General features: G+C 40.3%; 1 protein-coding gene across 2 annotated transcripts in view; it reads right to left on the bottom strand.

The window, feature by feature from the left end:
• LOC130922852 (sphingomyelin synthase-related protein 1-like) overlaps window positions 1-23,839 on the bottom strand; it is a 67,753-nt gene that overhangs the window by 35,601 nt on the left and 8,313 nt on the right. For both annotated transcript variants that reach the window (XM_057848041.1, XM_057848042.1), the window contains exons 2-3: window positions 8,629-9,240; window positions 8,419-8,514 (exon numbers count right to left, since the gene is read on the bottom strand). In XM_057848041.1, the coding sequence (XP_057704024.1) occupies window positions 8,419-8,514; window positions 8,629-9,236 (704 nt within the window). In that variant the 5' untranslated portion in view covers window positions 9,237-9,240. The remainder of the gene's footprint in view (window positions 1-8,418; window positions 8,515-8,628; window positions 9,241-23,839) is intronic.

The following is a 23,839-nucleotide window of genomic DNA, read 5'->3' as shown; positions in this document are numbered from 1 at the left end:
GGAGGCTGTTGTGACACTTAAGGGAGGACACATTGAAAAATAGAGTGTACTGTACATGTTCTTTACAATAATGTATAATTTGTGATTAAATTCTAATTCTAAGCTGAATAAACATGGCATTTAAGTTGTATTATGGCAGTGTAAACTTTTTTTGGGGTCACCCTGTAGATGTTGTATATGGACTACGCGCCCATTGATCACTCTGGGCTCACGTACCCAATGGCATGGGATCTAACGTAGCACATCTAGGTTGCTATTTGATGATATCTAGTGTGTGCGCGCGAGAGTGTCGGGGCATTAAAAAAGTTAACAAATGCCACAGAAGTCACGTCTCTTCATTACTGCACAACACCAGCATCTTATAATCGACTTTCATAAACAGGACGAGTTTGAAGTACAGCACTCTAAATTTGCCACTTATTGTTCATCATGTAACCGTGAGTTATCTCTCTGTGACACACAGTTTTCAACCTGTCTGTACTCAAAGCCAGGTTTTTCGTAGCAGCCAAGTCGGCAACAAAATATTGGCGGACTTTGTTGTACGTATCCGCAAAGAGAGTCTTTGTTTAATATGTATGAGTGGGGATAGCACATAAGCTCACCCAGAATGTGGACAAACAACGGATCTGTACGATATTGAAGCTGGCAAGCCGCCTACTTAAGTTTCTGTCTTTCATCATGAGCAATGATCCTCGTGCGCCACAGCTCCCACCTTTCATGCAGTTTGGGGGAGGAGGGGAGGAGGGGAGGTGGGGGCTGCTAGCGGCAGAGTTTGTTTTTTCAAGGCAAAGCTGCGCGAGACAGACGACAAAAATCGGAAAATACATTTTGGGAGTTTTTCATTTGGATCGAATGTTTTTGCGTATTGAATCGAACGGTTCAATATAAAACAGAGTATTGTTGCATCCTTACTAAATATCATACAAGTGATTATTCTTAACCAAAATGGCAAAAAACACATTGATTCTAGTATGGGGCAGTTTAGCCCCACTTATGGAAGAGTGTAGGGTCCAGTCACTTGTGCATCTAAGCGTTAAGAGATGCAAATGCTAACCCCTTAACATAGCGAAAGGAACGGGCAGAGATACTACACTCATCAGGACAAAGTAAAGAAATGTGTTTCTTTTAAGATGGAATGGCAGTCGGAGTATGTGCAAATAATAGAAGAACAAGCGGTGAAACAGATTTTTTTTTTCTTAGTTTTTATTCTTTTTTAACCTGTCCTGTATAGCTGCTTAGACACAGAGGATAGGATCTTGAGTGTCCTTATTGTCTGAACAGTTTTAATGTGGGAGTTTGATATATACTCCAACTGTGGCTATTCATTATGTTTTATTTATTAAATCACCCATGCAACAACTGGACCTTACCCAGCCCAAAGCAGGACTCTTCCTATGGTTAAAGCAGGACTCTCACATATAACACAGTACATATCTCATGAACAAGATTATCTTTTTCATTTTTAGTGGGCCAAATCAATTATATTAAAAGTGAACTAATGAAAATTGCTGCTGTAATTTCATTCTTTGAATAAGCCACGTAACTTACTATACTATGATCCAAGGTTTAGCCCATAGTGTACACATCTGATGTTGCTCACAGTGTTCCTCAGTGTGCTCAGGGGGCTTTTGTGTGTCTGCTCAGACACATGAAAAATTGAGCGTTGCATTGATAATTTTTGTTAAAAAAATATTTAAAGTTCACTAGCTATCCTTGACTACTGGGAGGCATTACAATATATACTAACGAATAATTCTAAAATATATAGAATTAGTTTACATTAGTGCTGCAATGATTAATCGATTAACTCGAGTATTCAATTCGAAACAAATATTCGAATTGAATTTTGTTGGTTCGAGTATTCATTTAATTAAAGTTTAATGTTGAAAGTGTTTGGATTTCATTTTATTGATTAGGGTGGATACACTGCCCTCTGGTCTGCCTTATTTCACATGGCTGAATCCAACTGCTCCCTGTTAAGACCAATGCAATCTAAGTTTTTTTTTTTTGAGCTCATGTTTTTTAATGCATTCCTAATTTAGTTTATAGGTATATTTAGCCATTTTTAGTGGGAATATGTATCTGAACCAAATGTTAAGAGCATTGTAAAAAAAAAAGAAAGAAAAAAAATGGTAGCATTTTATAGTTTTTAAGCTGGCAGATTTTTGCTATGTAAGTTAGCCAATTGTTGTTTTGTTGTACATAGATCCTCATTTATTTTTTTTTATACCGTTTGAGGCTCAACTCAGGTATTTAAAAATGTTCATGTTCCTTATCCGATTACTCGATTATTCAAACTAACTAGTTCATCGATTAATTGACTAATAAAATAATCAGTAGCTGCAGCTCTAGTTTACATTGATATGTTAAATTGTGTTGATGGCTGTAGATACGTTGTTGAAGTAGACATTGCATTAAATCGTCCTTGAAAAGTGTGAAAATATCCCAAACATTGGACATTGTTTCAGTTCCCTATTGTGTGATATCTTTAAAGTGTGAAAAATTGGCCAAGGTGTTAAAAATGAGTAGGCATGCACACCGCTTGCTTCAGAATTCAATTCTGAAATCCTGGGCCACTTTTCTGCCCTGTTGGTTTTCATAAAATTGTTGATGATGTTGGTGTCATCAAATTATCCAAATGTAGGATGCCCTGTCGCCACAGTGGAGGCAATATTCTGCTTGGCGAGCTTCTGTGTAAAAGGCACAAGCAGATAAATGCTTCTTTATGGCTCCAGTGTGCCAAAGTTGTGGGTTGTAAGTGGGAAAGTGGCTTTCGCAGTGAGCGAAAGGATTCAATTTCTAAATCCGGATAGAGGATTTTATCCTTCCTTTCGCTGTTGAGTCTCAGTTGAAGGGTTCACCCCACATTCTGGTAGTCCTATCAGTCAAATCCTAACACATTTTGTCGAAAGTAGCCTGCTAGCAACAACAACAACAACAAAAAAAACAAGCAAGAAAAACGTGGTGCCCCACTATTTTTTCCTTTTGTTAGAGGGTTGCATTTAATTGGAGCTACAACAAAATATTCAACAATAACACTAGTATACAAGCAAAATGCTTCTTGGATAAAAGTAGTGAGACTTCACTAAATTTGGGTCAATGAAAAAGAAAAATGAGCTCATAAAATTATGTTTGAAATTTGAACTAATGTCCTGTATTTTAATTATGGGATCTAAATCATTTTTACAAATAGTATATAATTTGTAGATTAAAGGGAAAATGCGGAATTTAAAATACATTTCTACCCCATCAATGCCCTCATGAGTACACAGAGGCCGACATTTTAATTGAGACTGCCCCCAAAAGCCCCTTTTCTTTCTTTTAATAGAGAGGGTTTCGGGTCGAACAGTCTGGGCGAACATGCCTGTGCATGTCCACGACAACAGCGCTGTTCTACAGAGCCTTCACCTAGTCTCCGCTTTGCAAAGACACTTTCCTAACCCACGTAAGACTTGCTACCAACCATTTTTTTACATTTCTGGTGCTGATTGGTTGGGCCAAACGCTCGTTGCTTTATGTTTGCACTCGTACAAGAATGCGCGTCATGCACGAGCTGAAGTTACGCTTGAGGTCGGATGTGGCAGTCGCAAGGAAAAAAAAAAAAAAAGGCAAACTCCGTATAGTCCCTTTAATAAAAAAAAACAAACCAAAACAGTAACACCAACAGATTAACTAATCATTAAAATACAGGTAGTCCCCGGGTTACGAATGAGTTCCGTCCCTACGCTGGCGACGTCACACAAATTTCCGCGTAAGTCGGAATTAACCATTTAAGTACTCCTAAACACCAACCCCCCTCATAGTAACAGCGTTTTTTTTCATTGAATGACAAACAGAGGCACGCATCTCGTACAACAGAATACTCTAGCCATGGTCGTGTGCGGTACCAGGCAGGATTGAAGGATCTTAATGTTGTACCAAATGCACACTTTGGGTTGCTACCCAATGTTGGCTGAGATGGCGCATTGCCATTTAAGTCACTGGGTAGCTGAGCAGGCTGCTTTGGGGCTGCACTTGTTATTGGAGGTACAGGAAAAGCACTGATGCTAAAGTAGTTACGTTCGCTGCTGTCTCTGATGTACGAGCAGAAGCATCATTGCCATTACTGTAAGTACAGGCAGGAGTAGGACTGCACTTTTCAAAAACCGAAAAACGGATGCAATGCACAGCATTACATTTCTTTTTGTGAGCTGCAGCAAGCTGGAGTGAAAAATAAGTAAGATGGCTTTGTAAAAACCGTTGTAATTTAACAAAAAAAAGCAGTGCAGAACTACAGTCTGGGGCGGGGCTTTACGTAGGGGGTCTGTCAAACACCAGTCATTTGTCTTCAGTTTGTTACGTGAAGTGGACATGGACTTATTACTTTGCTTGTTGTTACTGAGTCTTCCCACTACCAGGCCGCGCTAAAACCTGACACCACATTGTCTGGCGACATGTAGGCTCATTTACATACTGTGACGGCCCTGGCCGTCTAACAATTGTTTTGTTTTGAGATTCCTCTAGTCACCTGATCATCGCTTCCGCCAGCTGGCTGCCTCCCCTCCCAACGTGACGTACGCTGATTGACGCCGGATGGGTCGACGAGGTCGCCGCCACTGATTGGCCACCCGAGGGACTGCGCCAACTTCAAAAACCAGCCGCTGTCAACACTCTGGGAGGTCGCATTGACAGAATTCGTGCCGCGGTACTCCTCACCAGATGTTTGTTCGCCATTCACTCACTTGTGCATTTGATCGCTTGCTAGTTAAACTCCCGCTTTTTTGGTGAGGTCTTTTGTGTTTGTTCGTTATTGGATCGTTTTTTTTTTTCACACTGTAAATAGAGAGCACTGAAGCAGTAGGGGTAAGCTGCCATTTTTGTTCAACCCGTTTTCTCCTGTTTTGTATAGTATAGACCAGCGGTCTCAAACCGACTCCACAAAGGGCCGCAGTGGGTCCTGGTTTTTGTTCCAACAGATCCAGCACAAACAGTTCAACCAATGAGGTTTCTACTAACATAAGCAGCACCTGATTGCAATCAACTGATTACACTTGTAAGAAACCAAATTGGTGAAAAGGTATTTGTCTCGTTTGGTTGGAATGAAATCGAGTACCCCCTGCGGCCCTTTGAGGACCGGTTTGAGACCACTGGTATAGACCCTACCCACGTGACGTCACAACTCCTTCCTCCTGACTGGTGCCGCCCAATTGTCCGTCAACACATCATGTTTACCTGTTACGGCTACGTACATTCCTCCTATTTACGACGTGTTTTTCTGCTCGTAAACATTAATAATCAAAATGGTGAAGGCGTGTGTGGCGGTCGGTTGCAATAACAGAGAAGATAGACGGAGAAGACTGAGAGACTTGAAGTTCTACCGGATTCCGAGAGACCCGGAGAGAAGAGAGCGAGATGGGCTACTGCAATTCGACGAGAAAACTGGGCTCCAAACGATTACCACAGATTATGTCGTAGTCATTTTATATCTGGTAAGATGCATTTAATATATATTTAGAGGGTTTTGGGCTGACAACCACAATTAAGATCATTGCTAGGCTAATCGCTGACAACATACACGTATGTATGTAGTGAGAGTGCTATCGCTAAACCATATAAACATTAAAAGCCCTAACTCCATTGACAAACGACATGAAATACATTAGACTTGACAGTGGATGTTAGCAATAACAAAAGATTTTGAATTGAAAATTTCGTAACTCACCTTTCCAAGCACAAGATAGATTCCTGCCGAATTTTCGTGGACGAGGACCTGTTTCACCCAACCAGCAACGAAGTATTTATAAGCCTCCAAGCTCTTAAAGTTTTTCAAACTTTCGTGAGAATAGGCTGATTTTGTGTGGACAAGATAGTTGTACATATCAGGGTAGCTAGCAGATGTCGGGCAAATACGGCGGAGACAGCGGGTCGAAAAACATCGATTTAGGCATCAAATATGGATCTGGCGAATGGATAAACTGAAGCTTTTCCACATAACGCCTTTTATGCAACGCATCAAGTGAGTTTACGGCATCCGAAAGCACCGGGTCTTCCATGAAATGCATTATAAATTGCTCGATCAATTGAGACCATTGATAATACAGACACAAAATGACGGACAAGGGTGGCGGAACCATATAGCGAGCACGTGATTTTGTGACGTCGGTGGGTAGGGTCTATAGGAGGCCAGGGTAGTGGCAGTCTTTTTGTTCTTTCTTTTTTACGATCAGGGTTTAGTAAGCGGGTGGGGCTTAAGTGTAGATTCTTTTGTTTGTTGTTTTGGCCTGGGCTTACCCTGAAGCCAGCTTCGTTCGTATTTTGTATTCACTTGGCTTGTGTAAATAAATCGATTTGTGTCCAGTTGTATACGTGTGACTCATTTTATGTTACGCCCTTAGTGAGCTGTCCGTGGGACGTAACACATACCAACAGTGATTGGACGTTTACTGGGGGCTGTGTACGCTTTACTGTGCGCACATGCGCTGACCATGTGAATACACAGTGAGCGGAGGGAAAGCATGATGAGAGAGAACTGATACTATGTCGTCTTCGTGTCCCCTTTTCGGCTGATTTTTTGTCAACTTGTAATGTATTAATTTTGTCAGTATATCAAAAATGTGCTTTCTCAACTTCTAAAATTATGATCTGAGGAGACAAGACATTTATTTGAGGGAGCGCTGCCCCTCTTGCCCCTGTGCAAAGTTGGCTCCGCATTGTACCGTCCTCGCCAAGACTTTGGAGCTAAATCCTAGCTCGACAACAAGCTAAGCTCCGACATGACGATGTCAGACGTCCCTTTGGTTTGCTGACTTTATTCAGCTGCTCATGACATCAACACTTGCAGAATAAAACCCGAAAAGCCGTCTCATCTTCAATAACAGCAATTCAAATTTGCGTTTATAACTAGCTGCTGATACAGCAAAAACAATCACCACAAATGACTAGCATATATCAGTAAGCGTCAGCACATCATCAAAAACAATCACATAAACTCGTATTTGACCACAATTAAAACGCACAATAAACAGTACAAAAGATGTTATAACCAAGTATTGCCTCTGGATGCCTCACAAGCAGCAAATGTGCACGCAGGCTTGCATCTGTAATCTTTCCCCTCTCTCTCACTCGGCTGTGCGACTTCTTCGCGGGAGTAAATACAGTGGGGCAAATAAGTATTTAGTCAACCACCAATTGTGCAAGTTCTCCTACTTGAAAAAATTAGAGAGGCCTGTAATTGTCAACATGGGTAAACCTCAACCATGAGAGACACAATGTGGAAAAAAAAAAAAAAAAAAGAAAATAACATTGTTTGATTTTTAAAGAATTTATTTCCAAATTAGAGTGGAAAATAAGTATTTGGTCACCTACAAACACGCAAGATTTCTGGCTATCAAAGAGGTCTAACTTCTTCTAACGAGGTCTAATGAGGTTTAAGCTGAAGATGGGTTGTCACTGGGTCTTTCAGCAAGACAATGACCCTAAACATATGGCCAAATCTACACAGAAATGGTTCACCAGACACATAATCAAGCTTGTGAAACATTATAGGAGAAGATTAGGTGCCGTTTTGTTGGTACAAAGTATTAACACCAGGGGTGCCAATAATTGTGACACAAATTATTTGATGTCAAATAATTATTTCTTTATGTGGGATTTTTCCCCCACTGAATAAATGCACTTGTATTGAAGATTGGATTTTTCTCTTTTTCTCCATTACGGTCCCATATTATTTGAATTTTAAAAAATTATTAGAAGCTAAAAAACACATCTTAACCAGGGGTGCCAATAATTATCGAGGGCACTGTATTTGCCCCACTGTATGCTCTTCCTCGTGTGTGCAAATACGTTATTTTTCGTGTGTGCGCGTGCGCTGTTCTTCGTGTGCGCAAATACATTTTTCTTAGAGTGGAAATGCACTCTTACTCGCGTGTGGAATTACTACCTACTCTATGCTTCCTGGACCTGCTATCGAGTTACTGTATAGTACAGTAGTTTTAAGGTCCCATCTTCTTTAACAATACAGACTATTCATCTCCTCTCTTAACCATCTGTGATTAATGTGCTATTCCACAATAGTATTTAACGGGTATACCGCACTGTCCTGAGAGGTAAATGGTAATGGTGTTATACTTACTGTATATAGCGCTTTTCCACCTTTCAAGGCGCTTTACACTATCTCGCCATCCACCTACTGGTGACGCAGCACCAGGAGCAACGTGGGGTTCAATATCTTGCTCAAGGACACTTAGGCGAGTTCATCAGGGTGAAGAATTAAATCCACAACCTCTGTGTTGGGGGACAACTACTCTACCACTGAGCCACGCCACCCCGTAGGTGATGCCTATCTCAGAATTAATTTAGCTAGCCAAGGTCTGTGTACTGAACGAAATGTGTGGTGTGGTGTATAGAGGTAATATTATGAAAGTTGGAGTAGTGAGTTACCTGTGTTTATGAAGCAGCAGGATCAACATAAGCATGTAGCACAGGACGAGGCCACATGCTTCAGCCATTGCAAAAGCCCAAGGGATTCTGGGAACACTGGCAGGGGGTAAAATACATCAGTGTTAGGATACAGATTAGATAGAGGGACAAGGTAAACATGAACTGTTATGGACCGGACAACGCATATCGGAGTGCGTGGAAAGCTGATACCTGTCTAAGAAGATGTCAGGGAGCGGTGGATAGGTCCCCATGTCTGGTACACGCTCGTGCACAATCACCATAACAAAGGAAGTAAAACCAAAGACTAAAAAAACATAAATTATACTCAAAATAGTCTTCCACACCTCCGGGTCCAGTCTTCCAGCCGGCTGCCGACACTTCCCGTTGGAGTGCGTGTGACACAGAGTCGCTCCAGATCCGTATTCAGATCGAGCGCCATTCCTCAGTCGAAGTTCAGTGCCATTCCCGGAGCAGTCCCCTGCGTTGCAGCGCCTGCCGACTCTGTCGCAGCCCCACTCGGCCGCCGCAGCAGGATCCGGTGGGAGACTGTCTCTGGGTTGGAGACCCAGCTCCTCTAGCTGGGCTTGGTTCTGTCTCTGGAGCCGGCGGAGGGATATAGCCAACCTCTTGATGTCTCCCAGCACCCTGAGGCTCAAAGGAGGCCCGCGCAAGTCAGCTTCGGTCAGAACCAGAAGACTGGGTCCATCTAGGCGGTGGACTTCACACAGCAGACCCACATACTCATCAAATCCTTGAGCCTGCAGCCACTGAGCCACTTGCTCGTAGCTCCAAGCACTCACACCGCTCTCTGATGCCATGCCGCTGCAGACAAACACACACACAGTCATAGTGATTAAGTAATGAAAAAAATCTCCAATGACGCACATTATTCAATGATGAAACAGATGCTTTGAAAAGAGACACTAACTAATATCAAAGCCTCCTGCTGCCTTCTAGCGTCATTACCACTTGACCGGAACAACCAGTCCATGATATCACTTAAAAGGGCTACACTGACATTTCATTAGTTTCATTTCACATTTCATTACTCAGACCAACTGGATGAAAAAGCTTATTATTTTGGATTTAACCAGCATAATGTTGTAGATAAACAGGGAGAAAGCAGTTTTCATCTTTGCGTGCTCATCAACAAATGCTTAATAACAACTGATAATGTACATGCACTATTTTCATATATCAGCATGTTTTTTTATTCATCCGTACGAAAGCATAATACTGTACAATATTTTACGTGTGAGGAGCAGTCTTGCTTTGTAGTCTTGAATTGTATGTTTTTTTGCTGTTGTTTTTTTAAACCTTAGCGCGAACAAGTATCACCACCCCAAAAAAGAAGAACACAGGTAGTTCCCAGGTTACGAACGAGTTCAGTTCCTACGCTGGTGACGTAACCCGAATTTCCGCACCAGTCGGAATTCACCCTTTAACTCATTTGCTCCCAAAAACGTATAAATACATTCTATTTTTAATTGTTTCAGTGTCCCAAAAACATATTTATACGTCTTTTACGTTTTTTTTTTTTTTTTTTTTTTACAAGAGGCATCTCTAGGTACTGACGCACCTAAACTGCAATGCACAAAGCTCAAAACTCATTTTAAAGCAATAGAACTGGCCACTGGAGTGCAGTAGCGCATTTTGTAAGAACTCATCTCGGGCCAAGGAAGGAAGTGAAGAGAAATAGTCAGGAAACGGAAGTTGGAGGGATCTTGTGAAGACGCGAGAAAAATGTGGGGAATTATCGGGAAAGAAAGGCAAACGACACTGGAGGAGTTTTTGGGGAAAAAAAATAAAAATAAAAATAAAAAATGAAGCCATCGTCATAGAAGGATTCAAAAAAATTATCTTGATGAGACAGACTGTGATAAAAGAGAAGTTTATCCCGTTTGAGACGGCCACAACAGCGTCAACATCCACACGCGTTCTGCGGAGCTCACGTTGCGTTACTCCTCAGCCCATGGTTGAAACCAACGATGAAGATGATGAAAAAAATGAGACCGATCTTGATCCGGACTCATCAGATCACTGGGAGCCACCTCATTCAACCGGGGGCAGCAGAGAGCCTTCCCCGTTGTTATGTGCGCAAATAGTTCAGCAGTTCAATAGTTTAGTTATGTGTAAATAAATTGTTACTTTGCGATCAAAAGCTCTATTTGTCTTGTTGTAGAACGAAAAGATTATTCAGATGTTTGGGATGTCACAAAAGCGAAATATAGCTGTATTATGGTCAAAGTTATGTTTGAAATGTATGCTTTTACAAAAAGCTCAATTTCTCTTTTTTCATCAGAAATGCTGGTTTCTAAAGAATGCTAAAAGATATGAACTAACTTTTTTTCTGCTGAAAGAAGAGAATCTAATCTTTCATTTGGTGGGTTCCATGTTTATATAGCAATAGAACAGAATTTTCTGTGGGCCTTGCAAAATTAGTCAAAATCCAGTAAAACGGCCAGAAGCGAAGGGCCTTGCTCCAGTGAAAATGTCTGGGAGTGAATGAGTTAAGTACCCCTAAATCTCAAATAACTTTTTTTTCAATTAAAAAAAATAAATGCAGGATTTTATAGAGATGTCCCATCTGATCACGTACAGCCTCTCGCTCTCCCTCCTGAAGCTTTTCTTTTCCAGCAGGCAGCTGCAGCTTGTTTAAGTTAACGATGAGTGACAAGGGAGCTTCGCTGAACTTGCCAGAGAGGCTTGAGAGTACTACCTTTCAAAGGCCGGCGCCTCGTTTAACATGTTAAACATTGGCTGCAGTGTGCTATGGCAGCTGATTGTGTTGTGTTCTGTGCTGTTCCAAGCAACATCTCTTGGTTTGAGAGGAGTCACTCAATGAAGCATTTAATAAAGAATTACACTTTGGGGAAAAAAGGGAAAAATCATGCCATATGGATCTCTATCCAATGCTAAATCTGAATAAATACATTGAAGACACCAAAAAAAAAATGTTAATAAGTTACATCTCTACTTTGCGGATTTCAATTGTTGCAGATCACTGTATTATACGTCATTATACTGTGCCAGGACATTGGAGCTAAGTCCTAGCTAGACAGCAAGCTCGGCTGTAATCCCCCCCCTCTCCCTCCCTCCCTCTCTCTCTCTCCCTCTCTCTCTCACTCAGCTGTGCGACATCTCCGTGGGAGAAAATGCGCTCTTCCTCGTGGGTGCACGTGCGCTCTTCGTGTACACAAATCAGAGGTGGGTGGTAGTAACGCAGTACATTTACTCCGTTACATTTATTGAGCAACTTTTTGAGAAAAATGTACTTCCTAGAGTTGTTGTAGAGTTGTAGAGTTACCACACAATATTTTTTAATTGAGTAGATTTTTGAAGAAATACTACTCTTACTTTGCTACTTTGGGCTACACTACAGTTGTTAAATTTTTCCTCTTTATACTACATATTGACTTTATTTTTGCCAGGGATGCAGACAGTAGCGCCTTACCTATGAGATGTCTCAACAATAAACCCATGATTCCATTATACCATTCGGGGGTAACAATGTTTTTTTCCAACTAGAGGGTACTCATGCTCTTTGGACAGGTATTGGGTCCTCGTGTTCTGGTCTAAATTTGACCTTTTTGGCATTATACAGTCATGTACCAGGCTTAGCAACTCAGCAGGGATCCCTAACCATCTGGCCGGGGACCAGTACCAGTCCGTGGCGCATTTGCTACAGGGCTGCAGAGAAATAAATAATTTGTTAAAGACCGCAATCTGGCCTGTGCCTCTTGACTAATCGGAGTAGACATTTGGGTACATCTCCCTCCAGTGGTTGGCTGCCATCACGGGTGTTTGCACCCCTATAGCAGCCCAGCGTCAGTCAATGTAAACCAGGGGTTTTCAAACTGTACCACATAGGGCCAAAGTGGATGCTGGATTTTATTCCAGCAAAACAAGATGACACCTTTTTACCAATCTGGTGTCATACAAGTGTATCCGTTGATTGCAGTCAGGTGCTGCTTGTTTTAGCAGAAACTTCATGAGTTAAATCGTCTGTGCTCGATTAGTAGGAACAAAAACCAGGAGCCACAGACTCCCTTGAGGACCGGTTGGACACCTCTGATGTAAACAGTAACGTTAGCTGCTGATGGCTGTGTGCTCAGGGAAGCGACGTCTTTGAACAACTTTTTTACAGGCCACCTGTTGAGCCAGAAGAGGAGCCTACAACCAAGTCCATTCTGCACAATATGTGGCGAAAAGCTGGCAAACGAGGCAACAAAAGCGAATGCACTATGAGCATCATAACTCATGGCGAACTGTATTACTAAAGACAAGAAACCTGTCAGGATTGGAGAAGAACTCATTATGCCTGTGATCAAGGATATTTGCCGTCAAGTTTGGGATAGGCTGCTGTTAGAAAAGGTTGATTCAGCGTATGGTAAGTTACATTTTCCCTGCACGTAATGCTTGTTTTTAGCCCCGTTGTGTTATTTTATATTGACTATATTTTTCTGCCACGCTTTGCCGATCTGTGGAGAAAAAGGCCCACATCACACCGGTCTGACCACTGGGCTATAGTGTATTATTTAAAAAAAAAAATCAGATATTGTAAGCAGTTACTCAAAATGTTACTCAATACTTGAGTATTCTTTTCAACAAATACTTTTTTACTTGTACTTGATTAAATTTTCGGATGAGTTCTTCCACTTGGGTAATATTTTTTTTTAGAAGTAACGCTACCCTTACATGAGTAAAAGTTTTGGCTACTCTACCCACATCTGGCCTCTTCGTGTACTACCTGTTCTACCCTTCCTGCCCCAAAATAAAAGCATGCATCACAAAACAAAACATTATAATCAAATAAAAATTTCCCCAAACAGCAGAACAGTCATGTTAATAAAATAAAGTAAAAAAAAAAAAAAAAAGATACTGTGAGGTACAATAAGGTACTGTTTACACGACTTAAAAACAAACAAATAAACAGACAAAACAAAACAAAAAACGACTGGAGGCAAAATGTCGAAATCATGTAAGTCAGGTACGTCGTAACCCGGGGACTACCTGTATATCGTTGGAGGGGGGAATTATTGAAATTAAAGAAATTTGGTTATTGGTCTTCTCAAAATAAATGACAGATGATCTCTTTCAATAAATGAACATGAATAATTTATAACTTCATCTTTTTTGATGGAACAACTGAAAATTCCTATGACGATCTAATTTTTTTAGATTCAACTGCAGTTTACTGAATATATTGGTTTATTGCCATATCTCACAAAAACTGTACAATTAACTTGTACGGGGGAAACTACAGTGGTATTTTGAATTGCAAATTTTTTGACATTCTTTGATTTGCGAGCAAAAATTCGAGACATTGAACGCAAGCTATTAACAAACTCAACTGACTTCATACTCAGGAACATGCTTGTCAATGGATGAATCTTAATTTTAATGCGGTGTTATTAAAGACGCTTTTGTTGAGCTGTCTCACGTGATTATTAGCGGCTTATGAAAAGTACTTAATGATGCAGCACAGTTGCAGGCTAGGTATGCTGTATTCCTAAGACTGCATATTGGTTGTATGCAAATTACACATACAAACAACAACATCAACAAAAAAAACCCACACAGATTAAACAAACTGTCCTTACCCTTTGACCTGCAGATAAGACAACCACAGCACAGCTAGTTGAGCTCCTCACTGGGTTTCAAAGGTCAAGAACACCCAGATATCATGAACAAATGAATTACAAATGCTGGGCTCTGCATGCTGACTGGGCAGCAGCATAGATAAGGTCAACATAGGTGTCAGTATACCTTGTCATGTTCCATTAAGTGTATACCGTACCTCTACTTATGAAATTAAAAGGTTCTGGAAGTAGTTTCCGCCTAACCTGAAAATTCTGTAAGTAGAGACACGTTTTCCATGTAAATGCCCTGATCTGTTCCCAGCCCCCCAAAAATCAGACATAAATCTTTTATAATGCATTAAAATGCATCAAAACATGCAACAAATACATGTTACAATTTGTATAAATTATAAAATCAGAGTTGGGCATAATGTAAAAAACAAAGAATAAAGAATAAAAGTTAATACACTCATGTAAAGCTGTCGAAACACAAGGGGCGAATGAAGAGGACGCTGGGATACACACATACACATAAAGTAGAGGTCCGTTTTAGCCAATTGGATACCAGAAAGATGCTAGACAATAGCCAGTGGCAGACTAGCTATAAGTATGTTATGTCTAGGGATGTCCCATTTGCATATTTTTGCACCCCTTCGGGTCCATTTTGAAATTAATATCTCAAGACCCCCATTTACAGCAAAATGGACCCAAAGGAGTGCCATTCGTTTGTGCTATACATTTGCGCTAGTTGACACTTCTCTGTTATTGGGAGAGTTGGTACGACTTGTAATCTGCGACGGAGTCACTGCAATAGACGTCATCACTCAAAATTAATATCTCAATATCTATAAAACGATAGCAGCACAAACGAATTTTTTTACTGCACAAACGTAACATAAACGAATGGCACCATTACGTGTCCATTTTGCAATAAATGGGGGGCTGCGTGAAGTCATCACTCGAAATTAATATCTCAACATCTCAAAAACAACAGCAGCAGAAATGTAGCACAAACGATTGGAACGGTTTTTAGACATTTTTAATCAAAATGGTGGGCTGGTTGACCTCAAATTGACCTATAAAAGAATCGTTAATATCTCAAAAACGATAACAGCACAAACGAGCACAAACGAATGATATAATTTTTCTATAAATTTGCATCTGATAGGGGGCCAACTTCATGGAGGTGCTGAGAACAGCCTCTTACTTACACAATGAGTTGCCACAGCCACTAACCCCTCAATCATCGTTAACTCTAACTAGTGAACACCCTCAATCATCGTTAACTCTAACTAGTGAACACCAGTGAACTGCTGATCAAGAAAAGCAGCTGAAGGGAGAGTGAAAGGCTGTACGAGCATGAAGCAAAAAAACAAATATATTTTTTCAATTAAAAACCCGATCCTTTTCACTCGATTCTGATCCTCTGAAAAATGTCGCGATCAGCCCGTTTCCCGATCACGTGATTGGATCTGGACGTCCCTATTATGTTCAGTAAACTCTGGGAGCTGAGTGTTTTTTTTTTGCCTTTTGTATCCTAAAATTTCTTTCGTAACAAGAGGAAATATTTTCCCGTTGAGGAGTGTCTTTACTGGAAAATTCAGTATGTAGAGACATTCAGAATTAACGATACCACTGTATTTGTTGAGCTATATTTTACTGTGACAGTTGTTTTTTTCAAGAGAGGAATCACATGAAAATGCAAAAAGAATCTTTGGAGTGGTTAGAGCAGACATGTCCAAAGTCCGGCCCGGGGGCCAAATGCGGCCCTTGGTCCAATTTCATCCGGCCCCCAGCCTCTGTCATAAAATCAATAACGTCTGGCCCGCACACAGACTTAATAAATTTGTCAGCAGTACTGCTACCAGCATATGAAGTAGCTTGCACACTAAATGCTGCTCCTCATTTACCCATTAAAAGGCAGCAGCACTCTAAGCAACATTACCCGTGTGACCTTTTACTCCCAATTTTCTAAAATGGCGACAATCAACAAAAATAAGAAAGTTGACTGCGATGGCCGATGCTTCAAGGATAGTTAGAAATTGGAGTTTTACTTCACCAAAATACGCAACAACTGTGTCTGTCTCATTTGCAAAGAGACAGTCGCTGTTTTTAAAGAGTTCAGTGTGAGGCGATATTACCAAAAAGGACACGCTGACATGTACGACAAGATTACAGGGAAGATACGTAGCGAGAAATTGAAGCAACTTGAAGCTAGTTTAATTTCACAGTAGCAGTATTTCGCAAGAGCCCGAGAGTCGAAAGAGAACGCCACAAAGGCTGGTTGCGAGATTGTTGAAATTATTAATTTTAAAAAATATTAAAGCAAATGTAACACACAGAATGGCCCTGCTAAAATATATTGTTCTACGTAAAGGACGTCAGCCAAGGTCGGCCCCCCACATTTTTACCACACCAAATCTGGCCCCCTTTGCAAAAAGTTTGGACACCCCTGGGTTAGAGGATAGTTAGGAGTGTCGCGATAACAAATTTTAGTAGGCGATAATTTTTCTCATAAATTATTGCGATATGCGATATTACTGCGCCCACCCCCTCCAAAAAAAAAAAAAAAAAAAAAACTAAACCAATTTACATTAACACAGTGAGAATACAGTATATATTAATAGATCAAGTACACCCATTTAAACGCAGTAAATGTTTACTCTTAAATTAAAAAATACAACTGAAAACAATAGACCATGCCTCTTTTAAGTAAAAGACAACAATATCGGTACCGCACAGAAACACAGAATAAATAAAATGTCTTTTTCATAATGTGGCATTCATAACAAAGACAAACACACGGAGTCTGTACTCATCAGAGAAGCAAAGAGAGAGAGAGAAGTAGACTTTATTTGACTGAACATTTTTTCCCCTATTTTTTTGGTGCTTTAACCATGAGTTTGCAACACTACTTAATTACTGTTTTAAATTACATAACTTGCATAAAAACTCCCCGTCCATCCTCATAGCTTCTGCTTTGGCGTCTCATGTGTAATATTCTGATTGGATGTTTTCCGAGGCACACTGAAGTGCACGCAACGGTGATGTTGTTTTGTTCCTATAATGCGGGAGTGAGAAAGAGACAGTCTACCGAGAGCCACAGATTGAGGAAGTGTTGTTAGCGCTGTGTGTTAATGAAAACAAAGTTGTCAGCATGTCGTGTGTGGTATCATTGCCAGAAAAACACACATATAGGACATTTTGCAGCTTCCTTTTGAAAGCTGTCCTTATAATAATGATCTGCTGCATCATAAATTACTTTGTGACTTTCCACCTCGCCCCCGGTGTATTTGAGCCCTGAGTCCTCTTCGCAGCATATTGCATAGTTGGTAACAAGGAAGCCGAACTTTTAACAGCATGTCTGCTGCACGCGGCCATAAATCGCATCGGGAAAATTAACGCCTTCATTTTCATTTACCGTGCGATAAATGGAATTATTGCATATCGCGACAGGCTTAGTTGGAGTGTTAGCAATATTTGTCACAGTTCGAATTGAGTCGCTTTTCCATTTTTACAGTGGCCATGGACTTCATAATGTATTGACAGGACACTGGGCGTGGGGCCGATTCATAAGGGGCCTATCTCTGTCAAAGTTGACCGAGTGGAAACACAAGCCACGTTTACATGCTGACTTTTATTCATATCGATTCAAATCATTCTGAATGGAAATTTCAGATCAGCTGTTTACCTGTCACTTCATCTATTCCGATCCAGCGTTTACATGTGTCTGCCTTTATTCCGAAAGGACGTTTGACAAATGCCGTCTGACATGCGCAGATTAATCAAAACAAAGCGTCACGTTGCAAAACATGGAGATCGATCGTCAGATCAGCTGCTGTTTTAACTTTTCGAGTGGAAACAAAACTTCAGAATGACACGCCGTTCATTTAAAAAGTTGTGTGGGTGCGCTGTGCGTGTGCTTGGAAGCCATGTTGCAAGTGACGTTACTTACGTCACCAAGTGACGTCACCACGTCAGTACGGAGCATATGCAGAAAGAACGCAACCAGACACCATTCCGCTTCCCTGTTTACATGATATAATTTTACTTCTAATCGGTTTGGGAAAAGGAATATTCCACCCCTGTGAAACGGAATGAAATTCCATTCGGTTTGGGCTTGTTCATTCCGAATGAGGTGTTTATATGGAACACATTTATTCGGTTTGAACATCTAAACCGATTGCAATTGGAATATTTGGCTCCATGTAAACGTGGCTACAGACAAAGAGCTTTTTCCGTTGAAAATTCTTGTGAATAAATGCTTAAATCCCTGAATTATTTGTAAATATGGACGTAAAACAGTCTTGATTCTTGGTTAAAAGCAAAAAAACATGCAGGTAGCATTTATTTTACGGAAATATTGCGAACTATGAGGCTAGTCAGTTAGGAAATTAGCGGCCGCCATATGTAAACAAAGAGCCTTTTCCGTTGAAAATTCTTGTGAATAAATGCTTAAATCCCTGAATTCTTTATAGATATGGACGTAAAACAGTCTCGATTCTTGGTTAAAAGCAAAAAAAAAAAAAAAAAAAAAAAAAAAAAAACATGCAGGTAGCATTTATTTTACGTAAATATTGCGGACTATGAGGCTAGTTAGTAAGGAAATTAGTGGCCGCCATATGTAAACAAAGGGCCTTTTCTGTTGGAAATTCATGTGAATAAATGCTTAAATCTCTTAATTCTTTATAGATATGGATGTAAAAAAAGTCTCGATCACGTAAATATTGCCAAGTATATTGCCAATGCTGTAGTAACTAATTTCTCCCGTTGATTTTTTTTCCCCCACAGTTTCAAAATGCATGCATGGTACGAAAAATATAATAATTACCTTGAACAAATCACTCATGAGACAATCCTTCCTGTTTGTATGCGGTACAGCTTTCGTACTTTTTCAACCTAAATCCGGCGTTGGATCCCTGCATGTGTTGACTAACTGCGATCGACTGCGAATAACTGAAGCAGACTGTAGTACAGCCCCCTACTTGAAGGCATTGCGCAGTGGCTGACGAATGTAACCCGTCAATACAATTATGAAGTCTATGCAGTGGAACATTTCATGAGTGTCAGTATTGTTTCATGAATGAAAATGCCATTGTCTTATCTGTAAAGACAATTCAATCCTAAACAAATGTGTTTTTGACAGACAAAAATGCTACTGCTTGAATTTAGCCTGAGCTTTCATGTCTGTGTTTAATTCCCAGAAAGGTCCTTGCTCTCAGTCACGCTGTCATGATGTCACATGAAGTGTGCAGCTGAAAAATAGCAGCAGCAGAAACAACAACAGGAACTCGAAGAAGGCTGGATAGATTAGATAAATAAAACAATTTTAAAGAATCACTAACGTTACCACTACGTTATGGTTTATTGAAAAATGACAACATTTTAAAAGATCGATCGATAGAGTTTTAAAGGGAACCACAAATAGAAAGACTTGTAGTTTTAAAAGGTAAATGTTAGTACGAGTAATAATTTGATATTAAAAAACCCTCGACGTTTTCGTATTTAGAAAATTTGTAAAATTAGTTTAACTAGTAGTTCGCCATTTTTGTTGACTTTGCAGGGTGGCTGCCGGGCTTTCAGAGTATGATCCTAGCGACATAAACATGTCATCTTTTTCAATTCGAACCCGAGAGGAACATTAATGAGCAGGACAGCACTGTCAATATTTCACAAAACAGAATGGACAGGAAGAGACGAGACAAGAGTAGGACAAAACCGGTAGTGTTCATGTGACAAGTTTGTTTAGTGACAGTGACAGCTGTCAACAACTCCAGTTTTTATTTGCAGATCTTCACGGTAAACTATAGTGTGATAAAACTTGTTGGCATCCAGAGCAGTCATGTGCTTTATGTATACACAGCAGTTTGATTATTTTTGCAGATGGCCCGTGCATCACAGCAAATGAAAACTTTGATGCCGTCTGCCTCAACAGAGACGTCTAATAGGATCCACCTCCGCGACCAAGAGAGTGCTGCACCAACCATCATACATTGGTATGAAAAAGTATCTGAACCTTTTGGAATTTCTTACATTTCTGCATAAAATCCCTATCAAACGTGATCTGATTTTTGTCAAAATCACACAGATGAAATACAGTGTCTGCTTTAACTAAAACCACCCATACATTTATAGGTTTTCATATTTTAACGAGGATAGCAGGCTAACAATGACACAAAGGGGAAAAATATTTTGTGCCCCCCCATCCCCACCAGCAATTACTTCAACCAGACGCTTCCTCAAGCAGCAAATCAGTCTGGCACAAGGATTGATGAGTTGTATAAAGCTCTGAAAGGATACTACACCATCTTTAAAAGTCTGGATGTTCATCAATCGACAGTCAGAGAAGCTGTCTACAAATTAAGAGAGTTTAGCACTGTTGCAAGAGTTCAGCGCAGAATACTCAGAAAGGGAGAAAAGAACCCAAAAGTGTCTGCTAAAGACTCACATAAATCACTGGCACAGTTTAATCCCACTGTGCAAACATCAAGTATATGTAAAACTGTGGCCAAGAATGGTGTTCATGGGACGACTCCACGGAGGGAGCCACTGCTGTCTAAAAAACTTTGTTGCTCGTTTAATGTTCGCAAAAAGGCACTTGGACACTCCACAGAAGTTTTGGCAAAATATTTTGTGGATTTATGAAATCAAAGTTGAATTGTTTGGGAGTAACACAAAACGTCATGTGTGGAGGAAAAAATGGAACAGCTCACCAACATCAACACCTCATATCCAACGTGAAGCATGGTGGAAGGGAGCATCATAATTTGGGGCTGTTTTTCTGCCTCAGGGCCTGGACAACTTGCAATCATTAATGGAAGAATGAATCCAAAAGTTTATCAGGATGTTTTGCAGGAAAACCTGAGGCTGTCTGTCAGACAGCTGAAGCTAAAAAGAGGATGCTGCAACAACACAATGATTAAAACACAGAAGTAAAACAACTTCAGAATGGTTTCAGAAGAACAAAATACACGTTTTGGAGTGACCAAGTCCAAGCCCAGACTTGAACCCCATTGAGATGCTGTGGCATGACCTAAAGACAGCAATTCATGCCTGACATCCCAGGAATCTGACTGAACTACAGCAGTTTTGTAGAAAAGAATGGCCCAAGATTAGTTCTGATCTATGTGCCAGACTGATCTGCAGGTACAGGAAGAGTCTTGCTGAAGTTATTGCAGCCAAAGGGAGGGCCACAAAATATTAATGTGATGGTTCACTTAATTGTTTTCCCCCTTCTGTCATTGTTTGCATACTATCCTCATTAAAATATGAAAACCCATAAACGTTTGGGTGGTTTTAGTTAAAGCAGATACTGTTTTTTCATCTTTGTGATTTTGACAAAGATCAGATCAGATTTGATGGTGATTTTATGCAGAATTGTGAGAAATTCCAAAAGGTTCAGATACTTTTTCATACTACTGTATTTTTGTCACGTACAAGCGCTGTCAAGACTGATGATCGTCCTGCTGGTGTTCTCAGATTTTGCACCCTTATCAGAATAGGCACTCTTTTACATTCAGTTGGACTCTCATTATCCATAAGGTGCCAAATAAACATGTTACATCATAAACATACATATGCAACATGAATACGGCATAAATAAATGGATAAGCGACACGGAAAACGAATGAATAAATGAATTAAATTTAGTTTGCTTGCTAGCTATTCGTATAATTTTTTTTGCCCAACAGATGATAATGGTGCCTTATTTTGCACATTGAGATAGAAGAGGACTCGTGGACTTTATTTGTACTTAAAGCACGTTCGCTGCATGCAGGTAGCGTTCAAGACCACACTGTTTAGTAACATTAAGAAACACTACAATGACCATGTTATTTTGTTCTACATCGACAGTATGTGTATTGTTTATCGATCTATTAGCTGCAATCAGTAACTCGAATCCTTAGATGAAAACCAACAAATCTGTAACGGTCCGCGAAGCAAAAGTTTGACCCCAAAGCAGACAACAATAACAGAGGGATTGAGTACAAGGGTTTATTGAACACACAAAAATACACGCGATCGTGGAAAGGGAGACAAAAAAAAGGTCCATGAAAGTAGGTCGGGATCAATTAAAAAAAAAAGGAAAAAAAAAAAATAAAACGATGGAAAACCACGGTGAGAGTAGGGCTGGGTATGGCCTTACGTACTTATCACGGTAAATTAACCCTTGAGAGTCGAAGGACGCGCCGGCGCGTCCTCAGCGCACGTCGTCTTTGAAGCGCCCTCACGTTTTAATTACGTCACCCACATGGCGTTGGTTGGTCTCGTTTTAAAGTGCGGAAGTTGCGGTTTACTCTCGTTATTATTTGAAGTCAATCGACCAACTAAAACGTGAGATATTGTCATTTAAGTTTGATAGTTTTATTGTCCTCTCAAAAAAAACATTAAACCGCTGCATGGATCATTTGTTTATGTCTATATTTCCATCATTTCTTGTCCTTTTTCAAAACGGAAGCTCCATGAAAAAAACACAAATCAAACGAACCCTTTCGAAGTCACAGTGGAAGCACAAAATGCGTTTTTTTTTTTTATAAATAAAACTGCCGTGCGAGGTTCCACCGAACGAGAGGGAGGAGTGTTCTGAAGCAGCGAGGTGGCGAGCGACGGCCGTTTGGATCAAGCAGCGACTTTGTGTGACTTTGAGAATGAACGGAAAACTAAATTTAGCGCAAGCAATTGTGCTTTTTGATCAACTTGAGGAAGAGGATGGTCTAAATTCGTCATCATCGTCTTCTTCGGAAGAGTCCTCGAGTGAAGATAGTGACGGATTTGAACACGTGGGTGACGCCATCGACGAGCAGAGGTAAGCCAACTCACTTTTTTTTTTTTAATGCTGAAAAAGTTTCTTTTGAAAGTTTCTTTTGATATTGCAAGACAAAGTTAATTTTGATGCAATATAAGTGTGTGTTTGTGTATATAATAATAAAATGTGCATATCAGATCAAAGTCGTATGTGCTCTGTGTGTATCCCAGGCAGGAATTTATAATTTGTGTTCTTTTTTCTATATGAAGATTAGGGATGTAGCACATATTCATCAGCTATGGTATTGCTATGGTATTCTTTCTATTGTCATACATATAGATTTCCATTATTATTTATTGCTGTATATATTTTTATTTTATACTTTATTATTTTCATAAATACTGACTTTTTTTTCATGTACATTTATAGTGACAATGAAAAATCTACATTCACTGCCCGAATGGAAAGAGGACGAGGGAGAAGGGGTCATCACGGAAGAGCGATGAGATGTTAGCGGAGGAGAGGCTGGAGAAGTCAGCGCGGCAGAAGCCGATCACCACTGGCTCAGCCTGCACCTGTGCCATGGAGCACAGAGCAAGACAGACACTGCCCCACAGTGCAGCCGGTTCACACCCCGGAGACCACCAGGACCTCAGGTGAATCGTGACCATGCATACACCCCAAAAGAACTTTTTGACCTGTTCTTCACCTCATCGACAATGATGAATATGTGCAAACACACAAACCAGTATGGCAGAGTCCGAAAAGAGATTGGGAAAAAGTTTGTGTGGACAGACACTACAGAGGAGGAGCTTGAAAAATTTATTGGACTCCTCTTGTACATGTCTTTGGTTTCACTTCCAACTGTGCAAGATTATTGGAAGGCAAGGAATTCCAGGACGAAACAGCTTTTCGGAGTGGCATGCCTGAAAAAAATTTAACTTGTTTATTGTAAATATACTTTTTTTTCCCAATGCTATATATATATCCCCCCCCCCCCCCCCCCCACAATCAGTCTTCTCAATTTGTGTATATAAATGTGTGTTCAAGAAGCTTGATTGTGTATACATAGTTTTCATCAGGTGATGGGCCG

The sequence above is a fragment of the Corythoichthys intestinalis genome, chromosome 10 (assembly GCF_030265065.1).
Source record: "Corythoichthys intestinalis isolate RoL2023-P3 chromosome 10, ASM3026506v1, whole genome shotgun sequence".
In the NCBI taxonomy this organism is placed as follows: Eukaryota; Metazoa; Chordata; class Actinopteri; order Syngnathiformes; family Syngnathidae; genus Corythoichthys; species Corythoichthys intestinalis.
This window is presented reverse-complemented; position numbering and strand designations above follow the sequence as displayed.